The sequence below is a fragment of the Beta vulgaris genome, chromosome 7 (assembly GCF_026745355.1).
Source record: "Beta vulgaris subsp. vulgaris cultivar EL10 chromosome 7, EL10.2, whole genome shotgun sequence".
NCBI lineage: Eukaryota > Viridiplantae > Streptophyta > Magnoliopsida > Caryophyllales > Amaranthaceae > Beta > Beta vulgaris.
Genome location: NC_079208.1, coordinates 26,408,852 through 26,434,952, shown reverse-complemented (window position 1 = coordinate 26,434,952; position 26,101 = coordinate 26,408,852). Strand labels below are relative to the sequence as shown.

The 26,101-nt window shown below is 35.5% G+C and overlaps 1 protein-coding gene across 8 annotated transcripts; it reads right to left on the bottom strand.

The window, feature by feature from the left end:
• Window positions 1-651: 651 nt before the first annotated feature.
• LOC104899067 (protein LOW PSII ACCUMULATION 1, chloroplastic) lies at window positions 652-23,759 on the bottom strand. 8 transcript variants are annotated; one of them, XR_007276374.2, is made up of 11 exons: window positions 23,394-23,759; window positions 15,913-16,016; window positions 6,492-6,627; window positions 6,096-6,327; window positions 5,713-5,870; window positions 4,498-4,686; window positions 4,178-4,278; window positions 2,221-2,317; window positions 1,366-1,559; window positions 1,119-1,194; window positions 652-1,048 (listed from the first exon to the last, which is right to left on the bottom strand). XR_007276374.2 is itself a non-coding variant. In XM_048648369.2 (10 exons), exons 1-9 carry the CDS (start codon window positions 23,646-23,648, stop codon window positions 1,120-1,122), a joined length of 1,347 nt encoding a protein of 448 aa, XP_048504326.1. In that variant the 5' UTR covers window positions 23,649-23,759; the 3' UTR covers window positions 652-1,048; window position 1,119. The 8 variants fall into 8 exon arrangements, 2 of the variants coding, with proteins under 2 accessions (XP_048504326.1, XP_048504328.1); XR_007276378.2 differs by adding an exon at window positions 16,670-16,747 and having other exon boundaries at window positions 652-1,194; window positions 23,394-23,532; XR_007276373.2 differs by having other exon boundaries at window positions 652-1,194.
• Window positions 23,760-26,101: the final 2,342 nt, after the last annotated feature.

The window sequence follows — 26,101 nt, the reverse complement described above, 5'->3', positions numbered from 1 at the left end:
TTTTTGTTTCAGTCTCTATTTTGGCTGATTTAATTTAACTTTATTAGAAAATCTCAGAGTAGAGTAAAATTTACCAGAAATTGAATTGAAAATGCCGAAAAAGTACCTAGGCGCCTAACCACAAGAACAAACGCCTTAGACGCTTGAACATGTGGTCAGGCGTCTATTTTAGGCGCATGTTCCCGTCATTGGGCGCCTATTTTAGGCGCCTAACCACAGGTTCGAGCGCCTAAAATAGGCACCTTACCACTTTTTCGACATTTTCGATTTTCAGCATTTTCAATTTTCGAAAACGTTGCATGTATTGTATACGGAAAGATTGTTGGAGGAGTGGCGACGTAATGATGTCATTCAACTTCCTTCAATATGTGATGAGAGAGAGTGACCGGAAAATTGGCCGGAAAAGGTGTCGGAGAAGTCCTTGGATGATGAGATAGTGTGAGGAAGTATAAAAGTGGGAGAGCGAAAGAGAGTGAGGATGTATGAGAGTGAGAGAGAGTGGGAGAGTGGGAGAGAGTGAGAAAATGTATATGAGTATATATACACAATAAGTATATATACATGCATTAGTAGGAAAAAATAGGACGACATTTAACAAAACCCTTTTCCTGAGGTCATCGTTTGCTTTTGCCTATCTAGTCACAAATACAATTTACCTTGCACATTCAAAATCAAACATTGCATTTGATAGATATAGTATTTCCTTACAGAAGAATCAGTAGCCAGAGCATCCCGGAGCCAGTGGAATGGCTTTCCAAACATTGTCTATTTCAACAAAACACACATCAAATCGGAAACTAAAGCACACCCTACTCCCTTAGGAGCAGCGTCCTGAATATTTTAATTCTTAGAAAATATAAAATTAAGAAACACAACAAAAAAAAAAGTAAATGAAAACCTATTATATCCTTTTCTTGTACATTGTAATGCTAGATGATGAGACTCGAGAGACCAAATCATTCTCATATTATAAATCTTGGCTTGCACCCGGCTGGCCGATTACATCATCCAAGAAGCACCCGGTGATTGATCTTAGTGTTGATGCCATCTAAAAGAGAATACCTGAATTAAAATTAGAGTGGTCTCAATAAAGTTCCCAGTTGTATGTAGACAAGAACCTCATTTTTCTAGCTGGCTCAACAAATTCTCCAGAGGGGGAAGCTCCTTTATTATTTCCTGCCAGTCAGGCATCCCCTAGAACCACATATGTTTGGAAAGTGTTAGTATTACAAAGTACGCAAATATTCACCATGATATTGACAGAGGCTATTTATAGCTATGTACAAAGACTAGAAGCATACATTATACAAGATATTATAGAATATACAAAGGAATATTTAAGAGGATTATATATATATTGATTACATAAGATAACATGTAACTGAAGATAGTGTAGCATAGATGATACTTCTTCCGTTCTTTTAATATTGCAATGTTTTGACATTTGCACTCTTCACATAACTAACTTTGAGCCAAGATATCACTTGCAAATCATGCTTAGAGATCCTAATCCTGAAGGAATGGCTCAAGGCTAATGACACCAGACACCACCTAAGAAACTACACATGAACAAACAAGGTTAAAATGGTAAATCAATTATACATTCTGCATATTTAATTGTTTCCAAAAATATCACTGAACTTCTTATACCTAGATTGCATGTAGAACATTACTTCTTTTTTTTTATCAAAAGCATAGATGATATATTTGACAAAATTTTGTCCAACAAATATTCCCCTATTTTGTTTAGAATTTCAGTGTTGCCAGCTTACTGGAAAATGGGGGGAATAACAAATAATTAAATACCCCCCCCACACACACACACACACACACCCTCCTCCAGAATAGTTCCCCCAAATTATCTCTCCTTAAATGGATCAAAAAGACTTTAAATTATTTTATGCCCTTTGCTTCAATGATTCTTTCAGTTTTCTTAACAATCTACACGGTTTGACTTTCACGCTTGCCAAAGCAGTAACTTCGTCATTAATATCTGTAATTATGAATAAGTATTTAAAAAGTTGATATTTTGAAATCCATGTTGAGACAAATCTAACAAGATCTGACATGACTATCTTATCCTTGGGTGTATAAATTACGAAAGATGGTCAAGGTGAAATATGAGAATAGTACCAAGGTAAAAAAAGAATAAATTAAAAAGAAATGAAGGGAGTATATGCATAAGAAAAAGTTCATTAAAATAGCATCAGGAATACTAACCTTGCCTGACCTGCGAATACGACCATCTAGGCGAAGTATTATGTATACGTCCTCCCCAGGAGTAACGCCTTCTGATTTTTGCTGGTCCTTTATCCATCTTAAAATAGGAATAAGATAAGCAGACTAGAGACAAAATTAAAATTCAATTTCTTACTGCGTGAGTTTCCCAATTCTTCTTTTCTTTTCTGCTATTCTTTTGAATTTCAAGGGGTTGGTGAGAGTGGAGATAAGCAGACATGGTCAGTGCATTGAATGAAATTGCATCTTGTGACAGTGACGAGAGACCACAAACAGATTAGTTCTTTACAAAGAAAACTGTCATAGATCACTTCAACATAAGTATAATGAAGATTAAGAAGTGTGAGAGTGGCAATAAGCAGACATGGTCAGTGCATAAAATGAAATTGCATCTTGTGACAGTGACGAAAGACCACAAGCAGATTAGTTCTTTACAAAGAAAACTGTCATAGATCACTTCCACATAAGTATAATGAAGATTAAGAAGCATGAAACAACTTGATCTGACTGCTTTAGAAGACGAAAGAGAGGGAAAGAAAGAGAGAGAAAAACCGACAAGCATAGCTCCAAAGTCCTGCAGTATAGAAAAACGAAGCTCATGTACTCTCTCAGATTAACAATTACAGGTATCCAATAGATACTACTCTCTCTGTCCTTTAGGATTCTGCACATGCCGGTTTGGCACATACTTGTATATGAAGATTTACTCACAGAATAGAATTAAAATAATTTGAAGAGGTTAAAAAAGTAAGAAAAGTCGCTTCTTTTTGTAAGAGGCATCAAGAGGGGAAGAGGATAGACCAAAAAGTAATTTTCACTAGGATCTGAAGAAGGTATATGGAGCCTAAATCTCCAGATATGTCATTCAAGACAAAGCAATAAAAGAATATGCAAAATTCTTACAAACTGTGGGGAAAATCACACTTTTTTTGGTTCATAAATTATGCATATTCAAGTATTCAAACAAGCAAATAATGCAAGTATAGAGTGCAAACAAGAGAAATAGGGTATTAGGTAAATTGTATATATTGAAATCAGGGTAATCCCAAAAATTACAACTCCTAGGCTCCCGAGAGGCTAGGACTCTCCAAGTAGACAATACAAAGGAAATATAATTTCTGGGTATCTGTCATTCTCTGCTCTTAGTTTACTTAAACTGCTTTACGTGTACTATGCAGTTATGTTGGACTAGCTTAAACGATAGACAGAAGACGAAAAAGAACAGAGAAGACTATGCAGTTATGTTGGACTTGCTTAAAGTGAGCATACACGTAGCTGATACATGAGCAACATACATGTAGTAGAGGCACATATGCACTAAAGATTCATTTGCAAGCTTCTCTAAAACCATAAATTTTCAATAAAGTGTAACAAACTTGAAGCGTCGATTAACCTATAGTGTAAATTGCATTTATTATAAACTTTAACACGTGAACGATAGATATCTGTCTTATAACACTTATATATACCCCCTATATACCATAAACCTCGAAAATAAGTTCAACGGTCCCATAATGTGGTGATAGTTCTAGACGAATCATGCAGAAACTAATTTTTTTTTTGGGGGGGGGGGGGGGGGGGGGAGGGGGAGGGGATAAACGTATGTTATAGGACTTAGGTGTTGGTGTCACATATTCAAATGTCAAACTCAGTTATTTCATGATTTTGGTCGAAAATGAAATGTAACGAGTTCATACGCATGTTGGAGTGCCAAGAATCAGACACTTGAGATAAATTGAAGAGTCCAAGTAACCTAGTTTTCAATTTTCAACACATTATTGACTCTACCGATAGTAGTGCAAAACAGCAGTTATCCAAGGAATAGATACGAAACAAAGTCTACCTAAATCCCGCAATGTGGCATATGCCTCCATTATTATTTTCTTATGTTCCTAATTTATAACAAGTAGTAATAGATTGAGGTAAATTGAAGAGTCACCTTTCCCATTCTGCTGGCGACACAGCCTCAGCCTTGAATCGTATCTCAGCTTGCAGCTTTGTTTTTGTAGTAATAGATTGAGCTCGTTTCTCAAAGTCATCCTAAAATTAACACATCAAACAAGCTTTAGCAGGTTGGTTGGGTTTCACTGAACATTTCAAACAAATGCACAAGGTTTTATGATTCAAAGAGTTACCAACAAAAATACATAATATGAACATCACAGTTATATATTAACAAACAGAATCGTAATGTTACCAGCAACAACATTATCCCTCACTTGCAGAGTATGTAGAATTGATATAAAAAGAAAATCTTACCCCAATAGAGGGAAGAGAGGCAGCAGCCTTCACAGGAAACCCAAAGCCCTTCTTTTCAACTGGAGTTGCCTCACCCTCACCCCAAATGACAGGAACTAAAAGAAGACCTCTTTTAAGAAGCTCAGTCCTGAACCTCTCAGCTTTCTTCATTGCCAAAGAAACACTCTCCCTTTTGCCAGCCAAAATAACCTAATATTGAAGTTAAGTCTCAGTAAAGGAAGAAACTAGAAGAGAGAGAGACTTCAATATCATGAAACTATCAACAAGAATAAAAATGGAACAGAAGAATCATTGTTATTAGAATCGTGATCCAGATTGTAGGATCGTACGATTCAAATTTTACCAAACTATCCAGATTGTTATCAAAATTGTAATTACGATAGGATCGTAGTAGGATTGGGTAGAATCGTACAGGATCGGTAGGATCGTACAGGATCGGTAGGATCGTACAATCCCACCAATCCTACATATAAACTATACGATCATAAATTTCGGCCCAAAATTGTGGTAGGATCATTGTAGGAGCAGATGGGATCGTACAATCCTATCTGTTCCTACTAGATTTTTAATTATACAGTATTCTAAATTATTATTTGGGTTTGTGCTGTCTTAAAACTCGTAAAGCATTTCAAAATTACTAGTTTAAACATCAATTTTACCCAAAACACATGTACTAAGCCTTATTATTGTTTTGTATCACCCCTTTTACAAGTATTTGTGGGATCTACGATCTGATTATACTAATTCGATCTTGTCACCCCTTTCTGATCCAAAGTAGGATCCTTATCCTGACAACAGTTAGAAGAATAATTCTCAAAAGAACAAAAATGCAGGCAATGTCATTGAAAAACCCTAGTCCACACCATATGGATTATCACATTATGTAAAAGTTAATGATTGGCAACGAACAAGGCTAGCACTACAACAAATATAATTCATCAGGACATCTATACAAAATTTCCTAAAGGATTGTCAGTTCGGGTTTAGAGTAAGATCTTATATGGTCCATATACCATCAGAACTATCTCTAATTCGCGTATACTGGAATGAGAACAGAGATGGGTTGAGAAAAAAGGAAATGGAACAAATACGGGCACTTAGGACAAGGTATATAATTGTTGATGAACAGTTACTTCTACATGGCTTACTGCAAATATTGACAACATTTTTCCTTGAATAGAGGAAATATAAATCACAAAGATAATAGACACTAACCGGTCTAGCAGTGTCCCGTAGCTGGACCAGTTCAAGAATTCTATTCGTAGAAAGACGTAAAGGTAACCTTGACAGAGTTTCATCTCGAGATATTTGTGCAAGCTGCTCTTCCTCTTTCCTATTATCCCAAATAAAGAGTGCCACCAGAACAACAATGCCTGCAAATTGCTGATTCTATAACTTGATTACTTTCAAGAAATGTGTTAATGAGCATGGCTAAATTGCAGTATGTAAGCCTAGTGCTTGATGTTAACAAGTGCAGAATAAAGAATTTTACAAATATGTGTGTGTGTGTGTGTGTGTGTGTGTGTGTGTGTGTGTGTGTGTGTGTGTGTGTGTGTGTGTGTGTGTGTGTGTGTGTGTGTGTTTGATGCCATGTCTACCTCCAATATTTACAGCAGCATTTCCAGCGGTCCCTAACAGATCAGGAGCACCTTCGCCTCCTTGTATTGCACGAAATAATAGAGGTATCGTGAAGAAAGTGGAGATTCCTGCTGCTGTTGCAAAAGCCACATAAAAAAATCTCCGAATTCCACGAAATGGGGCTTGGACTTCACTAATGAGCTTGAGGTCTCTCCTGAAACTGTAACCTACATCCTCACCCCCAAGCCTTGCCTGCATTTAAGACAGCAAAGCTAAAATAATAATTTGAGAACACCAAGAAATGCAACGTGAAAGAATATTGGGTTACGCAGAGAAGATAAAAAAAAGGTAATATATTTTAAGCCCATAGAAGCAGTATCTATGAAAAGTCAGTCAACAACGTCAATCACTTAAACCTCTTCTTGTAATTCCTTGAATTCTGGTAAAACTCTGAAGGAGGCTAAGTCTGGATCATTGAGGATGGTGCCAAATTTGAGGTTATATTCTTTGAGAGCAGTACGCAAACACTCAGAAGCTTGCTTTCCCTCCCCCCTGCCTCAAGAAATAGGAAACTGAAAGATCAGTTGAACAGATCAAACAAAAAGATATGTAGAAGATTCTTAGAGCACTAAATCTCAATTGGCAGAGTAAGCAAGAAGCTACTTAGACAAAATCTATAGGTACGCAAAAGTGAAGAGCACCATGCCCAAATGTTAGGGGGACAAATTGTATTGCCAATCAGAGTTTAATATGACCCTAGCCCTTCTTCCTTGTGCCCAACAGGTTAACACTTTTCAAAGCTTCTGATACAAAGCAATTACACATTTTGAGGAAGATATAGTATTGCCATGCTACATCTAGAAACCAAACTAAAAGCAAAAGCCTTTAATTATAGGGAGCAGATGCCCCTCAGGTCCACAAAATTTCATGAAATACCATTACAGTTTTAAAATTCACCAAGTACCTGAGGTATAGAGTTAATTCCAAAATGATACTTAGTGACTAGCATTAATTTCCCATCTGCTTTATTGAAAGGAAATAAAAATTCCCCATGGAACCTGAGGTGTGTTTGTGAATTTCTCTAACCTAACATTTAGTTTCAGAGAAAGAGACAGAAAAGTTTTGCATTGATCAAAATGATTTATTACTAAGCTAGGAAGGAGGTAGGCTTTTATACACAAGTTAGTTAGAAGCTGTAACAAACTCATAACTAAATACATGATGATGTGGCAAGCTGTTGCCACATCATTACTAATCTCCAATACCCCCTCAAGTTGGGAGGTGATGAGCACACATTTCCAACTTGTGAAGCAAAACGTTGAACTGATGAGAAGAGAGAACCTTGGTAAAATCATCAGGCAGCTTCTATTCTGTAGGGAGGTATCTCAGCTGAATAAGCCCTTCAAGCACTTTTTCCCTAGTGTAGTGGCAATCTATCTCTATATGTTGTGTCCTCTCATGGAAGACTGGATTACGTGCAATATGTAGAGCAGATTGTCACAGTGAAGCACCCCAGGTCTCAAATGTTGAACCCCTAGCTCTTCTAGCAATCTAACAGTCCAAGTGGCCTCTGAAGCTCCTACAGCCATGGTTCTATACTCGGCTTCAGAGGATGACTTGGAGACTGCACTTTGTTTCTTTGACTTCCAAGTGATAGGTGAAACACAAAGCAACAAAATATACCCTGTGATAGACTTCCTTCCCAATCAGAATCTGAAAATGCTTGTAAATAAAGCTGATCAGAAGCTCCTAGCAAAATGCCTTGGGCTGCTGCGTGAGAGACATATCTCAAGGTGTGGTGAAGAGCGTCTTGATGTGAAGTCTTGTGTGTCTCCATAAATCAACTAAGGCATTGAACTGCATAAGCCAAATCACGCCCGGTAGTTGTAAGGAAATTTAATTTGCCCACATATGATTTGTGCTTTTCGGCTCTCGGAGCAAATCACCAGCATTTGGAGTTTAACATTCAAAGGAAGAGTAGAAGAAGCTTTCTTTGCCAAATCAAAGATAGAATCAGAGAGAAGTTCTTTGGTAAATTTGTTTTGACCGAGAAGTATCCCATCTGGACTATAAACCACCTCAATGCCAAGAAACTAATTTAATATTCCAAGATCCTTTCATGATGCAAAAGAGCCTTTCAAGCTTCTCTTTCACCAACACTGGTGTCAGTGACAACTATATCATCAACGTAAATTGCAGCTATGCAAATATCATCACCATGCTTCTTAATGAACAAGCTATGATCATTGTGAGATTTAATGAACCCTTGTCCATGCAAAAGAATGGGCCAATTTTTCATGCCACTGTCTAGACGCTTGCTTGAGGCCATAAAGAGATTTTCTAAGCCTGCAAACAAGATTTTGAGGATTTGACATTTCCTCTCGAACCTTCGTATACACCTCTTTCAAATCAACATGCAAAAAAGCATTATCCACATCTAGTTGAAATAATGGCCACTGTCTAATAGCTGCAACTACAATCAAGCTTCTTACTGTACTCATTTTAAGTACTAGTTGAATGTTTCTTCATAGTCAATCCTATACTTCTGATTAAAACTTTTAGCCACTAACCTGGCTTTGCAGCTTTCTAATTCAGCATTAGCTTTGAGCTTAACTTTGTATACCCCTTTTGGGACCAATGGACTTCTTACCATGTGGGAGAGGAGCCAAATCCCATGTTTTATTTGTTTCAAGACCCTATAACCCATCAGACATAGCTTCAATCCAGAGAAGGAGGAGAAATGCCAGAATTAGAAAAGGAGCCATATTCTCTAGCAGCGAGATAGTAGGAAAAGTAGAGGGTGTAGGAAAGTGGACAAATTTGATGATGATGTGTCATGAGAAGGGAAGATGGTTGATGCAGAAGAGAAATCTGGAGTATCATGAAACAAAGGAGAAGAACAGAAGGAAAATATATAGCATAGTGTAACTAGAAGAAGGTGAAGTAAGTTTGTGAAACTGGTGATATAGGAAGTGTCTTTCATAGAAATGGACAATCCTAGTGACAGCAAACTTATTGGTGTCAATATCTAGGATTTTATACCCTTCTTGACTATCTGAGTACCCAAGAAAAACACACGGTTTGAATCTCTCATGTAACTTGGATCTTTTGATCTTTGTGGCTGAGACACAGCATAAACACCCAAAGGTTCTCAGTTCCAAAGAAGCTGCCTACAAATAATCTGAAATACAGTGTGACATATCTGAGAAGTTCCAAAGTCATTCTGTTTATGAGGTATGCAGCACACATAACACAATACCCCCAAAAGTTATCCGGCACTCTAGACTGGATATAGAGAGCTCTAGGTGTCTCTAGAAGATGCTTATGCTTCCTCTCTACAACCCCATTTTGTTGGAGAGTGTCACTGCAGCTTGTTTGACTCATAATGCCTAGTTAAAGATACAATTTCTTCATCTCTCCACATAATTCACCAACATGAAATTGAGTTTGCACCATTTGCAAGAAATTTCATAACTAATACAGTATCAACTTTGTTTTTCAAGACATGAATCTAAGTGTACCTACTAAAATCAACTATAGAGAAGAATTGATTAGAACCACTAGGAGAATTTGCATAGTGAAGACCCCAAACACAATGTGAACCAATTAAAAAGGATTAGTACTTTTATTGTGCTACTAGAAAAAGCTAGTATGGTTTGCTTACTTTAGGAAAAACCTAACAAATGGTGTCTTTCAAGCAAGATTGACATCAAATGAAGGATGAATCAATCTCAACTGGCTAAAAGGCAAATAGCCTAATCTAAGGTGCCACAGCTTGTATAACCTAACATTCAGCTTACCAAGAGGAATCAATTTCTCTTTCAGCAGACAGAACACTTATCATGAGTGAAATGCAACTGAGAAATCAGAATGCATATCTTTGCACAATTTGTACACATAAATCAAATTAAAATTAAATTTAGGAACATGTAAGACATTGTGAAGCAAAATATTATCATTTAGTCTCACTGTACCAATGTGTTTGACACGAACTTTGCTGCCATCAGGAATGGTAATGAAATTTTCAGATGCATGAAGAAATTTATAGTCAAAGAAATATTTCAGGGATAGTTGGCTCATGAGTATTCTTGTGAGTCTTCTCAGAGTTCAACATGCTCATCAATTGGTTGTATTACTCCATGGAAAGTGGTGGTCCACTTTCTTCATCAGTCTCCATGTCAACAGCCTTCCTCAACGGAGGAGAAGGCTGCCACCTTCTTGTCTTTAAACCCCCTTGACATTTTGGGGATAGCCATTAACTTTAAAGCATCTATCAATGTTGTGACCAGGAATCTCACAATAGGTACAGTACTACTTAGATCCAGGTTTTTCATGTTTTACTTCTCCTGCCTCCTGAATTCCTGAATTGATTTGGCTTTTTGTAGTTGTTCTGACTCATGTAATTCCCAAACTATCAAAACGTCGAAGATTCAGTGTATCTCCTTTTGTCTGCTATAAAAGCCAGAGGTTCAGTGTGACGGAGATTTCTTTGTATTTTTCTTCTTGAGCAAACATTCTATAGGCTTTAGTGACTTTAGTAGGAACCTTCATCATCAGCATATTGCCTCTAATAGTTGCATATTGCTCAAACAGTTTCATCATAAACTCTATCACCATTTTCTCTTGGTGTCTCTCATAGAGCCTTTTGGTTAGGTTACATGAACAATTATTACAAATGCAGTAAGGCAATGGATGTGCTTCATCAATAGCATCCCAAATAGACTTAAATACAGTGAAGAATTCAAAAACTAACCGAGTTTGTTGATTGATATCAGCAAGTTTTTATTCAAGATCATAGATATGTGCCACGAAGTATAACCATATCTTCCTCAAGATACAACCAGATATCTCTAGCAGACCTACTAAACGTAAATGTTTTCATCCAGGCTAAACAATATCCACGAACAAACTAAGTCATTACACCTAGACCAAGCCTTAAATTCAACAGAGCTTTCATCTGTAGGTTGTTTAAAAGTGCCATCACCAAAGCCTGATGTCAATAGCATTGCTCTTTTCCAACTAGTATAACACTTCCAGCAATGTTTTCATCCAGGTTAAACAATATCCAAGAACAAACTAAGTCATTACACCTAGACTAAGCCTTAAATTCAACAGAGTTTTCATCATTAGGTTTTTTAAAAGTGCCATCACCAAAGCCTAGTTTGTTCTTAGGTGATAATGTTAATAGCATTGTTCTTTTCCAGCTAGTATAACATTCACCATCAAATTTGAAGGATACTAATTGACTTGAGTTTGCATCTGAAGGACGGAATATACTTGGATTTTGGTTCAAAGGCAAAGTAAGAGAGTTTTCGAGCAATATCTAAGGAAGATGAAGAATTGAATTAGATGAAAGAAGGAACAGAAATTGCCACAGAATTTGAATGATTTTTCAGAAAAAGAAAGCAAATGCTTGATGTGATTCAAATTGCAAACGAAAAGATGCAAGTAGAGCTGGTAAACGGGCCGTGTCGTGTCAAGTTTGTGTCGGTTCCATAAGTAGTCGGACACCCTCAACCCTAACCCGACTTGCTTATTAAACGAGTCAACACTCAACCCTAACCTGATCCGTTTATTAAACGGGTCACTCAACCCGTTTATCAAGCGTGTAAATATACATAAACTAAACAAATATACATCATATATTTCTTAACCCACGTCTTATATACTAATATCTTACATAAATAAACCAAATCGAACAACCAAAGAGTAAATATTATATATTTATGAAAAATATTCAAATTATTTCAAGCCCAACTAATAATATTGTGAGTAAAATAGTAGTTAAATGGGTGGGCCAGTTGAATTCGGGTTAAATGTTACTCCCTCCGTTTCATTTTAATCTACACACTTACACTTTTCACGCATGCCAATGCAAAACTTTGAGGACATATATCTTTAGTTTTGCATTTGTAAAAATTATAAAAATTACATATCAATAAAATACATGTTATGATGAATCTAACAAGATCCCACATGACTATATTTTTATCCGCGTATAAATCACAAATGATGGTCAAAGTGAAATTTGTGAATAGTGTAAAATGTCAAAGTGTGTAGATTAAAATGAAACGGAGGGAGTACAACCCTAACCAAACCCGTTTAATAAAGGACAGTATTGGTCAACCCGATTACTTAAATGGGTTGAAAACCTTGACCCAAACCCGCTAACATCGTGTCGGGTTTGGATCAGGTTTGCAGGTCTAGATTAAGAAGAATTTCAGCATTGAATTTCAACGAAAAAATTGAGCACAGATCATGCAATGGCAGCAGTTCAAGAATCTCAGAGAATTGAGGAAATTGAATGAACAATTGAGGAATTAACCTAATCAGCGAAGTTTCCATCACATAAACTTAACCATAGAAGTTTCGAAAAAGGATTTGGTTAGATCACACCTGAATCTATTATTTCAGCAACACTCGAATAATACGAACTCCAAAATCTTCAGACAAGCTTCAACTAATCACGTAAATGGCGGAATTTTCAGAGAATTGACCAAAAAAAGTAGTATGATTTGTGAACTCACTCTGATACCATGTCAATTTCAATGACCTAACATTGAGAAAGAAAAATAGAGATAAAGAGACATAGAAGTTTTGCATTCTAGGGAGGAGGTAGTTAGGTATTTATACACAAGTAAATGAGAAGATGTAACAAACTCAGAATTAACTACATAATGATGTGGCAAGTTGTTGCCACATCATTACTAATTTCCAACAATATTTGGTTCACTATGTACTAGGGATGTCATTGAGTTCGAACCCAATCCTACTACAACTTGATCCGAAGAAAAAATATCTGATCCAGGAAACTTACACGAAACTTACAAATTCCATTTGAATCCAAAAAGAGATGGATCTTATGTTAGACCCTATAAACTTTCCCAATATCCAATGAAACTGCCACATAATCAGGCAATCGGTCTCCAAGACGTAACTTTGACCTTTAATATCTTCAATTCCATATTAATAAAAATATAAAAAGTTGATATTATGAAACTACACATTGAGACGAATCTAACAAGATCCCACATGAATATATTTTTTTATATATACAAATGAGAATATTCTGCCAAAGATTTTAAAGTTTGACCCACCAAAAATGAAGTAGGCACTATATTATGGGACAGAGGGAGTAATTAGTTTGCATCATAAAAATTTCAAGTATATACAATATAGTTGTTTCCTAAAACTCTAGTTTTTGTGATCTTACGAGATAGCATAGCCCAAACTAGATCTGATACGAGGAAAGATAATCCGATCCGAATTCGATTAATATAACCTGAATATGAATCTGAGTCTGTATTGAGGTGGAGATCGGATATGGAGTTTTGGAAAATCCAATCTAACCCATCTTTTTATATGACGGTACTTCTACGAATAAGAAAAATTTTGGCTTAGATATATGATGCATTCGTGTTCATTCGATGTAATTGTTCTTGTGGTAAGTTATCTCCCAGGGTATTCCAGTTTCTCCCTCAAATGGCATGCCTACATTTCATTTTCGGAAACTTAGCTTGGGATCACTTGGAGTAGACTTGTTAATGGAAAAGGTAGCCAAATGGGATTAAGGGTTGGGTGAAGGGTAAAGTGACAAGATCATTATTGACCCAAAGGGCCAGAATACATAGGCCAAAGATTAACAATAGAAAAAAAGATATGGCAAAAGTATTTGTGTTCATTTCTCTCTCTCTGCTATTCCATATATCCTTACTCGTCTACCCCCCCCCCTATTGACCCACAGGGACAAAATACGGATGGCTCGACCCCTTATTGACCCGCTGGCCACAGCAAAAGGGCCTAGTAATGACCCGACATGTTATCGACCCATACCGACCCACCCAATGAAATGATTTAGCATGGACTCACAACAAGTCTCCCAATGTTAACCTTTATGAATCTGAAGAGTGGTGTTAGCTGTCTATCGCACCATATCAAAATGATCTCGCTTAAGCTTATTTTATTGACATGACAATAATAAGAGCTCGTCATTGTTCCCATCATAACAAGGATACGAATACTATTGTGTAGTCAATGTGAATGCTCTATTAGAATCACAAGATTGTTCACAAAAAATTGTGAAGATTAGATAAACATCAAAAGCCGTCGTAACAAACCGAACAAAGCTTTTGAGTTTCCTTGGAAGATAAAAAGGAAACATAAGCTCAAACTTGTTCACCATTTCCTAAGAGAAGTATGACAACTATGTTGCGACATTTTTGCCAACAAAAGAATAGTTGCCACTTCGAGTAGAGTGTTGAGCCTTGAGCTTCTAAGCATTGAGCCTTGCCAACAAAGGAAAAGTTGCCACATCACATAAGCCTCTCCGCATTAAGCCTTCAGCCTTGTGGCCTGGGCCTCTTCTGAGGTTCAAATCTTTTGGTTCTCTTGTTATCTCATTTTCTTGTATGTTGTTAACTTCTTTCAAATCCATGTGTAGGGAAGAATATTTTTTATTTCCTATACAACTTAGCACATAGAAACACACTTCATTGCTTCTAGCCTTTAGAAAAATCTCTCCACTACAAGCTAGTTAAGACGAATTTCAATCTGGAATATCCTTTGATGTTATTTTATTTTCCATTTATAGTCGATCATGCCTACACAGTGTAGCGGATAGCCTAAAATATCTCATGTGACCAATCCGAAGAAACTTCACGATACTAGCATTAGAGATTTATGAATGATTGTAGTTCCAACTTCCACCACATATTTCAGAGATCAGAAGTCAGAACACATAAAAACTGGATACTAATAGACTATTACAAAAAAAAAAAAAAAGCTGTATAAAATATGTAGAAAATAAATTAGACAGTAAGCATTTTCATGACCATATACAACGGAACCAAATCAGACACAAATCGTTGGCTTCAATGATAAGGGAATTGATCTAAATTGGTTTGCTAAACTCTGTGCATGGGGCACCAGACATAAAGCTGTGTATACTCAGTCTCCCTTGGCTTTCCATGGGTAAGAGCCCTTTCACAGAAATTGAGGGAATGATTATTATTCAATGGTAGTCGAAGAATTGGACAATGTGACATATTACGAAATGAGAAATGGAATCTATCCAAGCAAACAACACAAATTTTCATACCACCTTCGCTCAGACACTTATCCCCTACACACTTAATGAAGTACACAAATGTATCATGGCATATGTTATGACTTAAGACATAATTGAAAATAAGGAATTTCTTAATTGAACACTTATTTTTTTTTTTAAATAAGTAAAAACATATTAACTCTAATGGAAATAATATAGCTCCATCTCACTCAACTCCACATAGTTTATATTTTGTATGAAAACACTTCCTAACTAGTTAGAACCCTGAACTTCTAATTTAGCACATACGTATGATGCTGTATTGTCATTTATAAAGCACCAAGATATTCATAGAATAAACCTGAAAAAAGAAATATATCATATGGGGAATTAAAATAATGTAGGCCTATCATACAAATTTTGTTCAAGACTTGAACTTTTCCAAACTAGCACAAAGAGTTTGTTTAGCACAAGGTAAGTCAGCTTAGATATTATATAAGGTACTCAGTTTACAAGAATGCAAGACATAAATTTGTATTTTTACGTTTCAGAATGTCATTACTTTATAAATCCCGTGTATAACCTAATGCAATGTTTTCCATCTTTTATCTTCTTTACTCTTCTTATGATCAAACATTATATACTAAATCATAAGGACATAATAGTCAATTACCATTCTCTTATATCTCATTATTCTGTAACCTTAAATTCCCCAGAGAGACTGCTTTCAGAAACTATCCAACAGGCAATTCACTCTTATAAGATCTGGACCATTAAGAAGAGCAACAAACCTATAAGCATGACAACATGCTTTATTGTAGAGTGCTGCTTGAGCCTCCATGGTATTAGGATTTGAGCTAAGTGCTGTATCAAACTGTACTAGGGCTTCTCTAACCTGCAAAGTGTAAATGGACAAGTTCAGATGCAGAATGCTTCAAGTCAACATATTTGGTCTGAGAATCAATTATTGCTAGTGGAAACAGCCCCCACTGAAAACCGCAACAAAGAAAAGGGAAAAAAAAGTAAAATAAAGGATCGCCATCAGAGGATTGCTTTGGGATCCAAGAATAAGCAGATGATATATCATATTATTTCAGGAACTCGTAGAGTTTCAGGAAAAATATCTTACTTCTACAAAAAAAGCAAAACCAAGTTGAAAAAGGAAGTATCTTAAATTGTCTTAGATATCTATGACATGTATGGAGAATGGTATTCTACAAAATCTTCCTCATTGATTTGCTGAGTTTTTAAGCTTTGATTCAGAGTACTTTTTCTTGATGTTTTAGGATTCAAATTACCAACTGCTTCGGTGCTTTAAATTCTTAACTAACAGGCACATTAAACTGCCACCAAATAACTGCTCACTGCTTACCGAAACTTTTGTTTTCTTTTATACAATGAGCTTATCCTCCCTTGTTCTCTCAATAAAAATATAACTGAGTCTACCCATCAAAGAAAGAAATAGACTTGGGACTCGTGTCATACACTAATAATATTAGGAATGTATAGCTTTGTCAAATATCAATCATGTACAACGAGCTATGTTACCTGCACTCGTGTCAGATATGGTTACGGATCCGAGAGTCCGGTACGACACTTTCAAAAAATCAGGACACAGTACTCTATCTGAAATTTGGACACAGGTACGGGTATGAGAAATTAATAATGTATAATATAAAATTTGATAATAAATCAACTAATTTAAATTTTATATTCTCTGTAAAGTAAAGGTTTTACATGTAACCAAAAATATGTCTTTTATTGTTATTGTTAGTTAAGTTAGTTAATAATGTCATTTAATTTAGCGAAGGTCCTAAAATTACAGCTTGTATTTCATTTATTTAGGCTCCAAGTAGATGAGTTGTCATGAGTTGTAATAAGGAAGGCTTAGGCGTGTGGTTTTGTGTAAGATTTATGCAAAGTTTTGCAAAATTTTCCTAAATCAAATATTTCCTCAAGTTGTCCTAGATAACTAGGTAGCACGGATACGGGGACGGATACGGATACGGGTACGGGGACGGAAAACGGCAAAATCAAATTTTCAAAAAACGGGTACGGCATGGATTCGGCAAAAAATAAAATAAAAAATAAATCTAGAAAAAAATAGTTTATTTTTAATGAGTCAAATTGTCAAAGTATACCTAGACAGACTAGAAAAATATTACTCTATTCTTTTTAAAATTTATCTTTTCCTTGTAGTTGATAATAAAAGCTGGTATAAACAAAAAAAAATATGAAAAGAAGAACCGGTCAAAAAAGATAGGGGCAATTCATTATACCACGTGCCAACTTCCAAAGGAGAGCAATTTATTATTTATTCCAAAAGAAAAGAAGAACCGGTAAAAAAAAAAAAGAAAAAAGAGAAGGTAAAATATAGTTGGCACTTGGCAGCCAAAAAGTCTTTTTTTTAATAATGATATCACGTGATTTATTTTTCTCCTCTCTCTCCTTTCTCATCTCTCTCCTCTTTTGAACTCTCTCCTCTCTCATCTCTCTCCTCTTTTGAACTCAAACTGTCAAACACATGGCTACTGATTATTGAAAAACGACTTTCCGGCCAAAAGCTTCAAAAAAAATCCGGCCATGGCAGAGGGTACGTCTTAAAGCTTCGAGATCCGTCCCCAAAACGTCCCCATCAACCACCCTAGCCGTCCCCTACTGAACCCGACGTCCCCACCACTCAAGAGTCGTCACGGGGACGTTTTTCCGGCGTTTCCGTCCCGTACCCGTACCGTCCCCGTCCCCGGTACGAGAAACGGCACTCCGGGGAAGTACCCGTGCTTCATACCTAGATAATAGGACGGAACTTTCCTTTTATTTTGCTAAAGATGTCGGTCATGTGCGAACTTGGAGGGCAAGGTTTTTTTGCTCATCCTATATATAATGCACACCTAATCAATAATAGTGTATGACGAATCTGAGTTTGATTAATTCTATTGTGAATTATTGTTTCCGGAGTGAATCTGTGATAGACCGTGGCCGAATTGGGTCTAACTTATGAGATTCGAGTATTTAATATGGACCGATTGTAATAAATGTAAGGAATGATTGAAGAGTAATAAATAGCTGCGGGGTTTTGTGATTGAATTAATGAGCAAAAGCTTACAAGGATAAATAATGGCTTTAGGCCATCAATCTCTCAATATGACTTAAGGTCATAACTCTCCAAAATAATCTCTCAATATTTCTGAATACCCTTCCCCCTTACAAAGCTTAGACTAAAAGACTTCCAAAAGCTATTCTAAGTTATTCCAACAACTAAACAAAAAGTACAACTATATATATATATATATATATAGAAGTGAGTTCATATGAGAATGCATACTTATATGAGAAATGAGAATGAACTTTACACGCTATAACTCTTATGAATAAGTGATGTAACTCTAATGAAAAAGTGATGTAACTCCAAAAACAAAATATTTGAATTTTCAAAATTCAAAAAAAACAAAAAAAAATTGAATTCAAAATTTTTTAGAGGGATATAACTTTAATGAATAAGTGTTGTAATTCTGAACCAATCGTGTGGTTGAGATTCATTCTCATTTCTCATGTAAGGAGCATTCTCATGTGATCTTGCCTCTATATATATATATATATATATATATATATATATATATATAACTTGCTAATTTAGTGAAAGTGCTAATCTTGTCTCTCCTTTTCTCTATGACCTTGGCTTGGAACATTGTGCAATGATAAATAAGGAAAGCTGACTTTCAATTGCTGAAAAGGTTTTCCTTCCTTTTCCTTCTTGTGTATACTTGGACCGCCCTGCTGCTTTGTTGATCTATAACAGAATCCAAAATGTTATAGGAGTGAATCAAAATGTTTTAGGAGTGAATCAACAAAGACCTAGTTGATCTTTAACTTGGATTAGTTAGAGTTCTCCATATCCTTCCTTGTTTCTTCCACCTTTGTTGTTTATTCACCAAAATATTTAACCTCCACCATTAAATCCAGCCAAGTTTGTTCAAGAAAAGCTGAACTACAACCCTAAAGAGCCTAAACTTGTGATCCTTGCATCAAGAAATCATATCAAGTATGCTACAGGCATGGAACTATCTTTATTTGCTTTATTAGGATGTTGCATGGTCTAACTTACTCCTAATGTGAAGGTTTTACATGTAACCAAAAATATGTCCTTTATTGTTATTGTTAGTTAAGTTAGTTGATTAATGTGGTTTAATTTAGCTAAGGTCCCAAAATTGCAGCTTGTATTTCATTTACCTAAGCTCCAAATAGATGAGTTGTAATAAGGAAGGCTTATGCGGTTTTGTGTAAGATTTATAGAAAGTTTTGCAAAGCTTTCCTAAATCAGATGTTTCTTTAAGTTGTGCTAGATACTAAAAGGGAACCTACCTTTTATTTTGCTTAAGAATTTCGGTCATGTGTTACCTTGGAGAGCAAGGTTTGTTTGCTCATTCTACATATAGTGCACGCCTAATCAACAATAGTCTGTGATGAATTTGAGTTTGATTAAATCTATTGTGTATCATTATTTTTGGAGGAAATCCCAATTGTTTTAGGGGTGAATCCACAAAAACCTAGTTGATCTTTAACTTGAATTAGTTAGAGTTCTTCATATCCTTCCTTGTTTCGTACACCTTTGTTGTTTATTCACCAAAGTATTCGACTTCCACCATTAGAGCCACCCAAGTTTGTTCGAGAAAAGCTAAACTACAACCCTCAAGAGCCTAAACTTGTGATCCTTACATGAAGAAATCATATCAATTATGATACATGCATGGAACTATCTTTATTTGCTTTCTAATGATGTTGCATGGTTTTACTTTACTCTTAAAGTGAAAGTTTTACATGTAACCAAAAATATGTCTTTTATTATTATTGTAAGTTAAGTTAGTTAAGTAATATCGTTTAATTTAGCTAAGGTCCGAAAATTGCAGCTTATATTTCATTTACTTGAGCTCCAAGTAGATAAATTGTCATGAGTTGTAATAAGGAAGGCTTAGGCATGCGGTTTTGTGTAAGATTTATGGAAAGTTTTGCAAATCCTTAATAATCAAATTATTCCTTAAGTTGTGCTTGATTCTAGAAGGGAAATTTCCTTTTATTGTGCTTAATAATTTTGGTCATGTGCTAGCTTCGAGGGCAAGGTTTGTTTGCTCATGTTATATCTAAGCACGCCTAATCAGTAATAGTGTGTGATGAATCTAAGTTTGATTAATTCTATTGTGAGTTATTGTTTCCGGAGTAAATCCATATTGTTTTAGGAGTGAATCCACAAAGACTTAGTTGATCTTCAACTTGGATTAGTTAGAGTTATCTATATCTTTCCTCGCTTCGTCCACCGTTGTTGCTTATTCACCAAAGTATTCGACTTCCACCATTAAATCCACCCAAGTTTGTTCAAACAAGTTAAACTACAACCATAAAGAGCCTAAACTTGTGATCCTTGCATCAAGAAAATCATATCAAGTATGATACATGCATAGAACTATCTTTATTTGCTTTCTTAGGATGTTGCATGGTTTTACTTACTCTTAAAGTGAAGGTTTTGCAAAGCTTTCCTAATCAAATGTTTCCTTATGTTGTCCTAGATTCTAAAAGGGAACTTTCCTTTAATTTTGCACAAAAATTTCGGTCATGTGCTACCTTGGAGAGCAAGGTTTGTTTGCTCATCCAATATATAGTGCACGGCTAATCAATAATAGTGAGTAATGAATATGTTTTGATTAATTCTATTGTGAATTATTGTTTCTGGAGTAGATCCAAATTGTTTTAGGAGTGAATCCACAAAAACCTAGTTGATCTTTAACTTGAATTAGTTAGAGTTCTTCATATCCTTCCAAGTTTGGTCTACCTTTGTTGTTTATTCACCAAAGTATTCGACTTCCACCATTAAGGCTCAGTTATTTTTGGACTGAACTCAACTAAACTGAACCAAACCGAACTGAATTTGTCTAACTGAATTTGTTTGAACTGAAATAAATGAAAACTGTGAAAGGAAACTAACTGAACTGAAATAAAATGAATTTGTGTAAGCTCAAGTGAATTAAATTTTTATTAATTCAGTCCAAAAGAACAGATTTTTAAATCCAACCAAGTTTGTTCAAGAAAAGCTAAACTACAACCCTAAAGAGCCTAAACTTGTGATCCTTACATCAAGAAATCATATCAAGTATCTTTATTTGCTTTCTTAGGATGTTGCATGGTTTTACTTTACTCTTAAAGTGAAGGTTTATATGTAACCAAAAATATGACTTTTATTGTTATTGCTAGTTAATTAATGTCGTTTAATTTAGCTAAGGTCCGAAAATTGCAGCTTGTATTTCATTTACTTAAGCTCCACATAGATGAGTTGTCATGAGTTGTAATAAGGAAGCTTAGGCGTGCGGTTTTGTGCAAGATTTATGGAAAGTTTTGCAAAGCTTTCCTTAGTCAAATGCTTCCTTAAGTTGTGCTAGATACTAGAAGGGAACTTTCCTTTTATTTTGATTAAAAAATTTCGATTATGTGCTAGCTTGGAGGGCACTCATCCTATATATAGTGCACGCCTAATCAATAATAGTATGTGATGAATCTGAGTTTGATTAATTCTATTGTGAATTATTCTGAGTGAATCCAAATTGTTTTAGGAGTGAATCCACAAAAACCTAGTTGATCTTTAACTTGAATTTGTTAGAGTTTTCCGATCCTTCCTTTTGTTATGCATCCAACTTTGTTGTTTATTCACCAAAGGATTCGGCTTCCACCATTAAATCCATCCAAGTTTGTTCAAGAAAAGATAAACTACAACCCTAAAGACCTAACTTGTGATCCTTGCATCAAGAAATCATATCACAGCCACCATGAAGCCATTGGAAGCTTCTTACAACACCACGAAGCCACCATTAAGCTACTCATATGTCAATGACGACTTAAACGCTAGATCTATAAGAGAAAAAAAATAGAGAAGGAGACGTCAAAAAGCTTCTAAATACGTTCCTAATATGTCCCCACCAACTCCTTAGCCGTCACCTATTGAACCCGACGTCCCCACTTTTCAATAGTCGTCATGGGGACGTTTTTCCAGCACATCCGTCCCCACTTTTCAAGAGTCGTCAATGGGACGTTTTTCCAGCACATTCGTCCCCACTTTTCAAGAGTCATTAAGGGGGCGTTATTCAAGCGTTCTCCTCTTCTCCTCTTCTTCTCTTCTCCTCTTCTTTTCTTCTCCTCTTCTCCTCTTCTCCTCTTCTTACTTCGCATTCGAACTCTAGGGTTTGAGCATCTAGGATTTCGTGTCAAAGTCAGTGTCACGACACTGGTATTGGCAAATTTTGGATAACAAAGATAATGAGAAAACAATTAGATTAGATAGATAGATGGGAATTATACATCATGTATAGTTTTGTCAAATATCAATCATGAAAATTGTTGAAAAGCCTTTTCCTCCCAATTGTGTCTTACTTTCAAGCAATCAAATAAACTTATTCTTCAGATTTCTTCTCCACCACAAAGCCTATCTATAAGCTTCTACTAGACCATCCAACTTAACAGAGACCACTAATAAACAAGAATGCAATCAAACAAAGCCTCCATACTAGAACTAAATGTTGCCTCTCACATTGTTTGCACTTTTATATTTGCACATTTTATGTATTGCTCATTTGACAAAATATGTGACAAATGCGAAAAAAAAAAATGTACTACCTCCGCTTACAAATAATTGTTACGCTTTCTTTTTTATACCAAATCTATTTGCTCGTTACACTTTCACTTTATCTTTATATGTTAACATGTCACACCAACTTTATGCACTTTTCAACCTTATATGTCCCACCACCCATTATTAATCCACCCAAAAAAACTTTTCTACCTCATTATTTTTCTCCCTCCTCCAAAACTTTATCCATTATTAATCCACCTTCCCAAAAATATGTTTTTGTTGTACCTCTCTCATACATTTTTGAAAACTATTTTTTCCCAAGGTGGAGTATAACAATTATTTGTAAACGGAGGGAGTATTTGGGAACACATAGTTCTTGATGCCCCTGATCTCCTAAGAATTTGCACAATCGAAGACACAATTCTAGTACTCATTTACTAATGCAAAAAGCTTCCCCACTTTACAATATTCCATAATTGCAGCAAAGAATCATCAAGGTTCAACACTCCACTTCATAAAACACAAAAGGTAAACAAAAAAAAAGCATAATCTTTGATATAAAAGGCAAATAAGGGGTCACATTTTGGTTTACGTCTTTAAATAACCCTGCTCAAATAGTAAGATAAGACGGTTTTTTTATAGACCAGCTAGTGAACATACCCGTCCTCGGGAAAAGAGAGAGAGACCCAAGTTGACGCAAGACTCAGCCGTTTGAGGCTCCTTCTCGGGCGGTGATGGAGAAGATGAAGAACAACAGGTGATGAAAGAGAATCGAACCCTTTCGTGGGCAATTGAAGAGGAGTTGGAAAATTTGTTGGGAAACCATTTTGTTCTTGTTTTTATGAATGTTGAATGTTGGAATTTTGGGTTTGGAAACGAAAAGATTTGCACCAGCAAGAGTGAAGCAACGGCCATTTGATAGAATTTTACCCGGAAAAAAATGAGTTATCCTCACCAAAAATGGTGGAATGCTGAACGAGAGTGAAGAAGCGTCAAGTGGAGTGGGAACCGAAATTGTTCTTTTATACTTCATTTAACTAATGTTTGGGGCTCGGGATATGCCCCGATATTTATATTCTTCTTTTATTAATAATTTAATTTAAAATGACTACACAATACTTCCTCTCTTTCATAATGAAATATAAAAACGATTTTGCTAACGAACGCCCCGGGGTGCTAGATAAGAAATATATTATTGTACTTACTTACTCATATTTATACAAAATAATAGAATAATATATAATTTCAATGCAAAGCATTTAATGTTTTTCAAAAGGAAAGGGGAAAACATTAAATTCAAATGCAAAGCATTTAAATGCATTGCATTGGAATTATACATTATTATATTATTTTATATAAATATGAGTAATTAAATAGAACAGTATATTTTTTTTATCTAGCACCCCCGGGGCGTCCGTTAGCTTTTGCCATATAAAAATTAGGCACAAGATTTAATAAACATCACTTTCAAAAGCCAAAAAATCATAAAATACCCTTTTATGTTATCAAAAGTAGGAGAGAGAAAAGCAAACCACACAATTTTGTAATGGGTACTCTTGTCATTTTGTCACTTTCTGTTTTCTATTTAAGGTATGTTTCACTTATTTTGAAACATTCGTGTTTCACTTATTATGGAACGGAGGAAGTATAACATTTGGTGTAGTGGTAAATATATATAAATTTTAGTAATAGGTCATGAGGTCGATTTAAGACATCATTATGAGATGGAGCAAGTGGATGACTGCAAAAGAGAAATCAAATAGGAAAAATAAACTTTATGGCTCGAAGTAGGCATTGACTGTCACATTGCTAGTTACAACACATATTATTAATTTTTTGTGTAAACATGAATCACTAAAAGATGTTAGATCAGATAGTAAATCTTTGGAAATCCTTACTTGAGAGCCGGCTTTAGCATATATATATTCTTAAATAATTATCAAAATTCAAGTGGCAGAATGAGGGTGCCAAATGGCGCATAGATGTTGTCATGCACATGTTTTAATATATTTGCATTGTATAGATTCTACTGGCTTTTGTACCCGTCATGCAAGAAGCATGGAATATTTTTTAGTAAATACAAATAATTTTAATTGAAGGAAATTTTGTTAAATACCTAGGTTGTCTGAAATGTTTTATAAAAACCAATTTTCTGTCATTTCTCTTGGAATAACTACCACTTAACAGATTTTCGCAAAATTATTACTTTTTCTTTGCTAGTGGCATGTGAAATTATCTTCTTACCTTCCATTAATCTCGTCCATCATCACCACTAGCAAAATCTCACGAAACGCACTACCCTTGCGATCCCCTTCTCTCTCCTAACCACCATTACGAGGTGGTGATTTTTTTCGTAGTTGGTTAGTATTAGGGATGGCAATGGGTCCTGGACCCGACCCAGACCCGCCAGGACCCGACCCATTTATATGGGTCTGGGTCTAGAAATTTTAGACCCAATGGGTCCGGGTCGGGTCTGGGTCCCGAAGAGCGTGATTCGGGTCTGGGTCCGGGTCCACATATGCTAGACCCAGACCGCCCGCGGACATTTACATATTAGAAATTTTTTTTTTCTAAACTCTAAAATTTTATGAGAGAGACATTAACTTTAGTTGTAACATTTTCATATTTTATCAGTTAATTCTTAAATTTTATTTAGAGAATTCTTTAACCATGGATACAAGAACCTATATATATTAGGGGGAAAATTTTTAATTACATATATTTAAAAATGTGATGAAAATTAAAACTAAGAAGGACCCATTTAGGATCCAGTAATGGACCCATGGACGCCCTAGACACCGACGGAGTCCTGGGTCTGGGTCTGAAAAACTTAGACCCAACGGGACTGGGGCGGGTCTGGGTCTGTGAAAAATAAACGGGTCTGGATCTGGGTCCAGGTGGACCCGACCCAGACCCGCCCCATTGCCATCCCTAGTTAGTATTGTGGGGTGTGTATAGTATATGGTGTATGTTATAATTATGATTTATATCCAAATAACTATGGTAGTTAGGGTTGAAAAAAATATTACACCATATACCATAAATCTCTATTATATAAGTCATTGGGTGAGGAGTGGTGTTCACATGAAAGACACTTTCACTCTTAGCTTCTATAAGAGATTTTTTTTTTTACTAAACTAATAAAGGAAAAGGTTAAAAAAATAACGACTTGGTTGATTAGCATTAATTTAGGTGAAATAAAAGAAACTAATTGCATGAAATCAAAAAAAACAAGAACTGATGTTTTTTTGGATATTGTCTAATCACATAAGGAAATAATGTAATCCTCCTTAATTTTATAGATTTTATAAATATATTTTAGTATTTATATATTTATATTTAAACATAATTTAGTTTGAAATGATTGA